This window comes from Chaetura pelagica, unplaced genomic scaffold (genome assembly GCF_000747805.2).
Source record: "Chaetura pelagica isolate M959 unplaced genomic scaffold, ChaPel_1.0 scaffold47, whole genome shotgun sequence".
In the NCBI taxonomy this organism is placed as follows: Eukaryota; Metazoa; Chordata; class Aves; order Apodiformes; family Apodidae; genus Chaetura; species Chaetura pelagica.
The window spans coordinates 806,050-816,488 of NW_009954140.1; the positions used below are offsets into that span (position 1 = coordinate 806,050).

At 56.2% G+C, this 10,439-nt stretch overlaps 2 protein-coding genes across 2 annotated transcripts in view; both read left to right on the plus strand.

The window, feature by feature from the left end:
- USH1G (Usher syndrome 1G (autosomal recessive)) overlaps nt 1-2,958 on the plus strand; it is a 7,937-nt gene extending 4,979 nt beyond the window's left edge. Inside the window, exon 2 of the mRNA XM_010002664.1 lies at nt 1,713-2,958. Within this exon, the coding sequence (XP_010000966.1) occupies nt 1,713-2,958 (1,246 nt within the window). The remainder of the gene's footprint in view (nt 1-1,712) is intronic.
- A 4,379-nt stretch (nt 2,959-7,337) lies between these two features.
- The window catches only part of FADS6 (fatty acid desaturase 6), a 19,751-nt gene continuing 16,649 nt past the window's right edge, over nt 7,338-10,439 (plus strand). The window contains exons 1-3 of the mRNA XM_010002739.1: nt 7,338-7,375; nt 9,344-9,485; nt 9,973-10,010. Of these exons, the coding sequence (XP_010001041.1) occupies nt 7,338-7,375; nt 9,344-9,485; nt 9,973-10,010 (218 nt within the window). The remainder of the gene's footprint in view (nt 7,376-9,343; nt 9,486-9,972; nt 10,011-10,439) is intronic.

The window sequence follows — 10,439 nt, forward strand, 5'->3', positions numbered from 1 at the left end:
GCACAGAGCACGTGGGGGCTGGGAGAAGGTTCTGGGCTCTGCTCCCATCTCTTGGTCAGCACGGCTCCTAAAGCAGCAGGAGTAAAGCATGGTGGGCTGAAGGTCTCAAGTGTGCATTCATCTTCCAGACTCCTGGTGTCACCAGGGCTTGGAGCAGAGGTCTTTGTGGCAGGACAGTGCTCGGTTCCTCTAGAGTTCATGGAAAGGGTGCTGTGGAGAAGGGCAGGAGCTGTGCTGAGCCAGAGCTGTGCCAGAGCCCTGCTGCCCTCGGGGAGTTGCTCTGGAGGGTGGTGGAGCTGCAGAGGCTTAATGAAAGGCTTTGCCTTCTCCATGAGCAGGCAGGGAGAGCGCCTTGTTGACAGATACTGCTGCTGGCTGCATCTCATTAGCAGCGCCCGGGGAAGGCTGTGCCAGCAGGGGTGTGAACTCTCTCTTGTTTCAGCTGATCACAAACAGAGAGGAACATCAGGAGGAGCCTTCCCTTGAATCCAAGGTTTGTGGCCATCGTTGGGCCCCTTCAGCAGCTCTCTGGGGCGGGGTCCAGCCTGGTGTGAGGAGAGATGCTAATGGCATGAGTCGAGTGTCCAGCTCTTGAGGAGCTCAGAGCCCTCGGGGAGTTGCTCTGGAGGGTGGTGGAGCTGCAGAGGCTTAATGAAAGGCTTTGCCTTCTCCATGAGCAGGCAGGGAGAGCGCCTTGTTGACAGATACTGCTGCTGGCTGCATCTCATTAGCAGCGCCCGGGGAAGGCTGTGCCAGCAGGGGTGTGAACTCTCTCTTGTTTCAGCTGATCACAAACAGAGAGGAACATCAGGAGGAGCCTTCCCTTGAATCCAAGGTTTGTGGCCATCGTTGGGCCCCTTCAGCAGCTCTCTGGGGCGGGGTCCAGCCTGGTGTGAGGAGAGATGCTAATGGCATGAGTCGAGTGTCCAGCTCTTGAGGAGTGCAGAAACCTAATCTCCACTTTCTCTGAAACTGGATTCTCAGGATGTGCTAATACCAATGTGCTCCAAGCCATGCAATCGAAACCAAGTGTGGTAGGGCAAACCCTCCCCCCCCCCCAAAACCCCAGCCCCCAGGGCAGTGCCAGCAATTTAGTTCTTATTCTCTGCTCTCTTGTGCCTGGAGTTCCTCTTGGCACCAGGGAACAGGAGGATGGGAAGGTGCAGCAGCCAGTGGGTTTCAGAACCAATGCTGGGAATGGCTCTCGTGGTGGAGCTACCATCATGGTGGGACCCCACGGTGTCCCACACAGGATGTGGTATATGGAGAGGTATTTTGGGATGTCTCTCTATGGAATCTGAATGAAGCCAAGATTTGAAGACTAGGAATTAATGGGATGCTTGAGGTTTGACATTTTAAAACGAGCTTAAGGTCTGAGATAGAATCAGCTCCATATCTCAGTTCTGGGTTATTCAGAACCTGGTTTGCCTCCCTCCAAAACTCCGTCTGGTGCAGGAACATTGTCTCCTGAGAGCTAAACTCAAGTCACAAGAATAATCACAGACTTGCATGTAGACACAATTCCATGTCAGTGGTACAACCTTCCAGAAGACCCCCTTAAAATTAAGCTATTGGAGCTGGAGATGTGCAACCTCATATTTCAAGGAGGCAACAGTTCATGGTGTTGATTTGCCCCTGCCCAGCTGGGAATGTCTCAGCAGAGCCCCTCAGCCACCCCTGCCTACTAACTTCTGGTTTTCCTTGCTGTCTAGGGGTGATCCAGACAAATGTGACATCTGGGGGAACACCCCTCTCCACCTGGCTGCAGCCAACGGCCACCTGAACTGCCTTTCGTTCCTCATCTCTTTTGGGGCCAACATCTGGTGCCTGGACAATGACTACCACACCCCGCTGGACATGGCAGCCATGAAGGGGCACATGGAGTGTGTGCGATACCTGGACTCTATCGCTGCCAAGCAGAGCAGCCTCAACCCCAAGCTGGTGAGCAAGCTGAAGGACAAGGCCTTTCGGGATGCAGAGAGGAGGATTAAGGACTGTGTGAAGCTGCAGAAGAAGCACCACGAAAGGATGGAGAAACGGTACCGAAAGGAGATGTCGGATAATTCGGATACCATGAGCTTCTCCAGCTATTCAAGTAGCACCTTAAGCAAGAAGTTCCAACACATGTCTATGGTGACGTCCCTGCCATATTCCCAAGCCACCATCCATGGCACAGCCAAGGGAAAGACGAAAATACAAAAGAAGCTGGAGAAGAAGAAGCAGGTGGACGGGACGTTCAAGATCTACGAGGATGGGAGGAAAAGCGTGAGGTCCCTGTCCGGGCTGCAGCTGGGGAACGATGTCATGTTTGTGAAGCAGGGCACATATGCCAGCCCCAAGGAGTGGACTCGGCGGAATATCAGAGACATGTTCCTCACGGATGAAGACACTGTCTCCCGTGCCATAAGTGACCCAGGTTTGCACATGGACTCGGCCCACTCGGAGGTCAGCACCGACTCTGGCCACGACTCCTTGTTCAACCGCCCCGGGCTGGGCACCATGGTGTTCCGGCGCAACTACGTCAGCAGTGGGCTTTTTGGGATTGGCAGGGAGGACTCTGGAATGCCGGGGGAAGACAACCCAGATGGGGTAGGTGTCAAACTGCGGAGCCGCCTGCAGCGCTCGCCAAGTCTCAACGATAGCATTGGCAGTGCCAACAGCCTGCAGGAGAGGAACGCGGAGGAGCTGCCCTGGGATGAGGTGGAGCTGGGCTTAGATGATGATGATGAACCAGACACCAGCCCCTTGGAGACTTTCCTGGCTTCCCTGCACATGTTTGAGTTCATCTCCATCTTGAAGAAGGAAAAGATTGACTTGGAGGCCCTCATGCTGTGTTCAGACAATGACCTGAAGAGCATCAATATCCCACTGGGCCCCAGGAAAAAGATTGTGGATGCCATCCAGAGGAGACGACAAACTCTGGAGAAGCCAGATGTCATTGTAGACACTGAACTGTAAGTAGGAGATGGGGCCTCTGAGCAATTAAGCCCTTCAGCAGGTGGAGATGTGGATAATGTAAGGTCTTGTTTTCAACCCACTTGGAAGAGTAGGAGTCCAGGTAACCTCAGTGCTTCTGTGTGTGGGCAAATTCCTGCTTGTGTGGAAACGATGAGAGTTCGGAGAGGTGGCAATAGTGTTAGTCCATTACTCAACAGCCCTAACGTGGCTGGGCAGGACGTGGAGCCCTTGTTTTGTTTCATAACCTAAATGAATGCAGACTGGTCTGTGGTCTGATTCTTCTGAGTCCCTGTAGCTGGGACTTTCAACCACTCTCAGGCTGGTCTTGACTCTTCACCTTTTGAAGGCATTAGGAAATCAACCCCGGTTCCCGGTGGGAGCAGGCTGGTGGCAGTGCCCAGTGGCACTGGGAATCCTTCCCCAGGTGCTTGAGATCTTACTCAGACCTTTGGAGATGGCATATCTGGGTGGGAGTTTCTGCTTGGTGGTGTTTCCAGTGTTTGGTTGGTTTGGCTTGAAGGACCATGTGCTTGCCATAGGGGTGAAGGGAGGGCATCAGTGTGAGTGTCCCCACTGTCACATCCACTGACACCCCACCGCTTTGTTCACACTTCTCAGCCTTCAAATATCTGTGTGCTTCTTGGTTTTACAGGCTTTTGGTGCAGCTCAGTCTTGGGTGCTCAGGGTGCTGATAGATGTTTCTCTTTCTTTTTGCAGATAGCAGCAGCAGCAGCAGAGTTTCCTTTGTATTTTTTTTTTTTTTTTAATGATCAAGTAACAAATCCAGTTCTAAGTTGCCAGAAAACACAAGCCAGAGTCTCCCTTCCTGGGGCAGCTGAAAACTCCAGCCATCCCCACCAGTCCCTCTGGACTGCCCTCCTGCTCCCTTGCTCTGCTCCCTGTCTGTGATGCTCCTGGGCAGTACCTGGCATGGAGGGATGACCCTGGAGATGGACCAGGCAGCTCCAACCTGGTGGTCACCTGCTCGTTGGAGGAAGAAGTGAGCTACACAGCTGGCTAGGACACTGTGCTGTCATGGGCTGAGAGACCACACAAAGCCATGAATGGAAGGAGATACATGCTGGTATTTTCAAAGGAACCCAAAATAAATAGTTACAATCCAATTTTTCTTGAGCAAGTGGTTGATTTGCGGGTTGGGCTGGAGGAGCAGAGGGATGGGGAGTCCTGGTTCTTGGCTGCATTGTTTGATGCTGTGGTTTTGGATGGAAATTTTGATTACTGGGTCTGTTTGGGTCTGTTCAGCCTGATATATCTTTAGCCAGCAGGTCCATGAGTCCAGTCTGCGTGGTCTTGAGAGTGAAATGAAGACAGTGGTTTGAACATGTCAGTACTTGCTCCCAGTGGTTGAACAGCTGTCCCATGGAGGCAGCTTTTCTGACCCATCACTCCAGGACACTGAGTTGCATCAGCAGTTTGTGATTGAAGGACCTTGACTTTTGCCTCCAGGAGCTTCCCAGGACTGAGTGTAGCAGAGCTGCAAATGATAAGGAATAACCCAGGCACAGGGATTCCTGGCAGCCTGTGTGTGCTGACCCCTGGTCTGGCTGGGGTCTGGACCATGTTTGTCCCTTGGGAGTGTTGAGGGCTGGGGTGCTGCTGTTTGGGGGCTGGGGATTTGTTTGGGAAGCTGGGCTGCTCCCTGCCTGTGCACACCCAGAGGGTGTGTGGGTGTAGGGGAAGAGAAATACTCTTTGCAAGCAAGAAATACTTTTTGCAGGGTGGCCCTGTCCTCCTGCCCACCCAGTGGCTGTAGCCCCAGCAGGGGAGGTGTGGGGTCCCAGCCTCCTGCCACTGCACACTGGGATGCTCCACCATCCACGGATGCTCCAAAAATACCCACAGCACCAAGGTTATAAGATCTTTCTGCACGGATGCAAGCTGAGAAGGTGCTTTCAAAAGTGATTTTTTTCAGAGCTAAAAGTGCTTTTATATCTGAAATGACAAGTTCTGCATAACTTTTGGCTTGATTTCCAGGCAAAAGGGCGAGTGATCAGACGTGCTGAGTCAACAAGTTTTCGGTGAAGGCTGCGCCCCAGCAAACTGCTTTGTTTGGTCCCTTTCCAGAGCCCGGGGCTGCTGCCCCAGCAGGGAGAGCTGTGCTTGGGCTCGCTGATGTCACAGCTCCCTCTGCCGGGTCTGTGCCTGGGAGAGCGGGATGGGACCCTCTGCCCGCAGGGGCTGCGAGGCAGCAGGGACGTGACACGGCACAGAGATGTGACACGGCAGAGGGATGTGTGGCCACCAAATCCTGCTGCCAGCAGGACCCGTCACCCGAGGCTGATGTTCAGGTGAGATTATGGTGGCTAAATTCACCCCTTTCCCTGTGCACGTTTGTGATTTCATCCAAACCCTCTGCCCTTGGCACACCAGTCCCTGCTCCCACTTTATCCAGGAGATACACTGGTAGAGCACCAGCTGCCCACCATGAGCCTCCTTTGTGCCTTTGGGTTTGTGCTGGACATGTGAGAGGACAGGTGCACTCCAGTTCCCACCGCTGTCACTCCAATGCAATGGGACCAGTTTGCCCAGTGGGTGTCAGAGAGAAGTGGATCTATGGGCTTGGCACCTACTGGAGCCTCTCATGGGCTGGATACTGGGATGGGGAGGGGATCTGGGGACTCCTTAACTTGGCCTTTTTCCTTAGGAGCTCCCAAGCAATTGCTGATGTTGGGCTGATGCTGACAGAAATCCCTTCTCCTAACTTGTCTTTCCTCCAAAGAGTCAGGGCAGAGGTTTGGTGATGTGATGGTGCCCAGGTGCCATGGGATGAATCCCTGCAATGCTGAGACCAAGCCCAGAAATGCTGCTTGGGATTGCTGAGCCCTGAGACCAACGTGGTCACCCCCATCACTGCAGGGAGAGACCAACACTGAGCTGTAATATCAACATCATAGAGCCCAAGAGATGGGCTAAGGGCCATGGCTGCCCCAGGTCAGGGGAAGAGGATGGTCTGTGGGCACAGGGGGTGGCTGTCAGAAGCACCAGCAGCCCCAGAACAAGCACCTGCTCTTTGGGCTTGTGCCTGTTGCTTGGCTTTGGGTTTGGTCCTTGATTTCCAGCCTGTGGGGACACAGCCCTTGCAACGCCCCCAGCCCAGGAGATGTCCCCTGGTTTCCAGCTCCTCAAGCTGTCTGGGTTGCTGCATCCCACTGGGCTCCTAATGGAGCTGGGCTCTGCTCACCCTGGGCATGGAGAGGGGAGGTGGCTGTCCCCAGGTCCCTGGCACAGCCAGGCCCTGTCACTGCTCTGCCCATCAGCAGCGCAGCCTCCACGGGGAAACCTGGCTGCTAATTGCATCTGCTCCACTGCCGAGAACAACAATCTTCTTTGGGAGAGGGTGCTTGTGAAAGCAGGGTGGAGGCGAGGGCTGGCACACCCTGGAGAACACCCTTAAATACCCTCCCAAACAGAAACCCAGCCAGGCGCAGGTTTCCCGGCCCTGGCGCTCCCCAACACCAGCCTTGGTACCTCCTGAGGGCTCTGCCTGCCCTCACACTGCCCTGACACTGCCCTGCACTGACAGGGCACGTGTGGGTCCTCTGGGCAGTGTGCCTGGGGTGGCAGTGTCTCCCTGGCAGGGAACCAGTGATCCTGGGGACATCTGTTCCTCAGCACCCCAAGCCACAAACACCAAACTGCCCTGTGCCCGTGTTCAATCGGGCAGCAAAACCAGTCCCCTGGGTGAGGCTTGGATGTGTGTTTCCTGGTCCCTGATGGTGCTGGAGGTGACAGGCAGGGAGTGGGGTGAGGCCAAAGGGCAATGCCAGGGGGTTGGCTGTTGCATGGACCCCCTACCCTGGAGCTGGATGCCCCCAGCTCCTCAACCAGGGGAGCATCGCTCACAGAAGTGCTGCTGGGGCACAGGTCCTGGCCTTACCCCTGTGCAGCTGCTGCAAGGGGAAGGTGTCAGCACCTGCTGTCACTCTGCCCATCCTTAGGTGCTTGCTGGGCCCCAGGGCTGTTGTCTGGAGGAGGGGGAAGGCAGGGAAGATTTTGGGGGGTAAGCCAGAGTGGTGTTAGAGATCAAAGAACCATAGGATGTCTTGGGGTGGAAGGGACCTCTCAAGGTCATCTAGTCCAACTCCCCTACAATAAGCAGGGACATCTCCAACTAGACCAGATTGCCCAGAGCCCCATCAAGCCTGACCTGGAATATCTTCAGGGATAGGGCCTCCACCCTCCTCTAGGCAACCTGTTCCACTGATCCACTACCCTCATATTAAAGAACCTTTTCCTAATGTCTGACCTAAATGTCTGACCCTTCTCTGGCTTAAAACCATTACCAGATGGGGATTTGCAGGCACTGAGCATCCTTGATTGGCTGGGTGAGCACCTGTGGCTGCTTCTCTGAGACTGGCATGGGAACCAAGAAAGTGCATCTCCTGCAGGACAGCAGGTAAGTCCTATGGGCAGAGGGGACCACAGAGAGACATCTCCCTTTGAGCAGGAGGACCTGGTCCTTAGCTCTGCTCCTCTCCTCCATCCTCACCCACACCCAGAGCTGGCGATGGCCACACAAGAGGGTGACACTGGGGTCCAGGACCTGCCAGGCCAGAAAGGGCCATTTCTGGCTACTTGCTTAACTATTTCCTGCCCATCCCTCTGGGGATTCACTTCCTGGCCCAGTGGCTGAGTGGGGTGGCAGGAACGGAGGGGGGCAGGAAGGGGCTGGGCACAAAGCACCCACAGCACAGCTCTGCCAGGCCTCCCAGTGCAGGGCTGGCTGTGGCACCTTGGGCTGGATGCAGCACCTCACAGGGGCTTTGCAACAGCTTTTAGGACCCTCTGTGGCTTTTCCCAAAAACCAAAGTGCCCCCAGATCAGCAACAGGGACACAGTGTGTCCTCCCTGGAGCTGCTGAGCAGGCCAGGAGAGCTGGAGAAGCAGAGTGTTGTTTCCTTTTAATGCTGGATTTAGGTATTAAAAGGACAAATAAATTCCTATTTTTGCTTCATGCAATTAATAAATGTTTGCAAAACAGCAGGATGCTGCCACCAGATGTCTTGGGGTGAGCTCCCTGCTATCTATTGTCCTGGTACCCATGGTTCTGGTATTTATTGCCCTGGTACCCATTGCCCAGGTTTGCTCCCGGCCGGGGTGGTCGGTGGGGATGAGCATTCCCGGGGGGAGCTGGGGCAGGGCGAGGTGTGGGGGCACCCCCTGTGCCTGGGGTGGGCAGGCTGGTTGCTCGGGGTGCAGGGGCGGGAGCTGCTCCCTGCGGGGCTTTCAGCTAAAATCCCCGAGTGCCGCTGAATGCGGGTCAGGAGCAGGGCAGCTCCTCCCACCGGGCTCGGTGAGGGGCCAGAGCACAGGTTTGCTCTGTAATTTGCGGGGTTGCGGCTGCAATAACCTTTTCCTCAGCCCCAGCAGGAGTACAGGGCTGTTTGTGCAGAGGAACGCCAGGAACTGCCCCTGCTGGGGCACCCCCGGAGCCCCTCGGTGCTCAGGGTGGGCTGGGGGCTGCGGGGGAGACACAGGGTTGTGTGGAGCTGGAAAAGCCAGAGGAGTTCTCCCCGGCTCTTTCCCGAACAGCACGGAGAGAGGGAGGGATTTGAGGGCTCATAGCTGGGGATTCTGAGCTGGGGTGAGGATGTGGCTGTGGTCAGGTCCAAGGCACTGGTTTGGATTCATCCTGCTGAGCACTGATGGTGCTGCTGGGGGTAAGTGTGGTTCAGGAACAGGTACTGCCTCATCCCTGTTCCCAGCTGCTGAACATCCCAGTCCTCCCGTGACACCCAGGCTCCCAGCTTGCTCTGGCACAGCCCTGAAAACCAGGGGTGAGGAGGGGGTTGTGCCCAGCACTGCAGGTAGGGATGCTGAAGGTGTGGGGAACTGTCTTTTAGGAGGAACTGACTCCAACCCCAGTGAAGGAGCTGATCTCTGCTGCTCCACATGCCAGGGTGTGTGCCCCCACCAGCCCAGCACAGCCCCAGCATCAGGGCAGCTCCTGGGGGAACAAGGGATCAGCTCAGCAGGGGGGCATGAAGGTCCTGGGGGTGACAGTGGGTAGGAAGGGGGTGGGAAACCCTCTGTAGCTCGGATGATACTGACATGGCTCTTTGGTAGTGCCACTAGCCAAGGCCATGGGGTCTGCTTGGGCAAACCCCAACACTGCAGGATTGACACCCAGGACATGCCCCAGATGCTCCAGTGGGTGGCAAAAACACCAGAAGGGCTGTGTGGCCCTCAGCTGGTGTGGGGCTGGCAGAGCCCCACAGTGCCAGCCTGGGCCTGGGGGCAGCTTCAGGAGCAGGCAGTGATCCCTGTTTTCTTCATTATCTCCCAGCTCCCTGCTTCACAGGGACAGGCACAGCCTTCCTGCTGCTCCTGTTTCCTGAGCTTTGTCTGAGCTTTAACCTTTCAGGATGAACTTTGACAACAACTGCCTTTCCCTGCTGCAGGACATGGAGCTCCAACTCAACAGTGCTCTCCAAAGCCAGCAGAGCCACCCAGCCCTGAAGATCCCAGTGGGACCAAGGGCAGCTGTCACCAGAGGAGACACTCAGGTAAGGGCTGGACCACCCAACCTCCTGCAGCAGGTGCAGCAAGTGCAGGGCTGCCAGGGATGATCCAGCCCAGAAACAACCTAAACCCAGGCAGTCAGGTCCTACACAAGCACTCAAGTCCTGGTGAGGATGGATTCCTTTGGGAACCATCCCTGGGTGCAGGATGCAGCAGGACATGGCTGAGCACAACCTTGCTCTGGCCCAAGTACGGGCTCTGCCCTCTCAGGAGGCACCAGGAATGGGTCTGGCTGTTACAACCTCTCTTAGTTCCCAATCCATTATCTTACCTCTGGGAAGTGGCAGAGCCTGGCTGGGGGTTTGTGCCCCAGCCAAACCTGGTGCTGACAGCACTAGGGACCCTCGAGGGACCCTTGCCCATCCCTGCTCCCCCAGGACCCTGCCCCTGGGCTCTCCCACTGTGTTTTGGGAACACACCCAGGGAGGGAATGGCTGATCCTGGCATTCCCTGTCCCTGCTGTGCCCTCAGCTGTGGGCAGATGCACAGAAGAGCACACAGGAGCTCCAGTGAGATGGCAAAAGGCCCAAATGGAGCAGAGGGAGGATCCTGGATGCTGCTTTTTACCTCGCCTGTGATAAATCCCCAGTCTGGCCCTTCTCCTCAGCCACAAACAACTCCCGAGCTTGACACTGGCTGCTGGGCTGGTGTGCCAGCACCGAGGGGTGGCTGTGGGCCATGGCACCAGGCTCAGCTCGGGTTGCTGCCCCCCCAGCCCCTCCAGGTCCCCAGCAAAACCAAACTCCCACGCAAACATCCCATTATTTCAGCCCTCCAGCTCCACCTCTCGGGGCGGGGGGCTCGGGTGGGGTCCCACGAGGGCAGAAGAGGCTGAGCAGCAGGACCACCCCCCCCCGGGGGAGGGATGGGGAGATGCTGGGGGCCCCGTCCCAGCTGCTGCCTGCAGCGCAGAGAGCTCAGCCCCGCGCAATAACCAG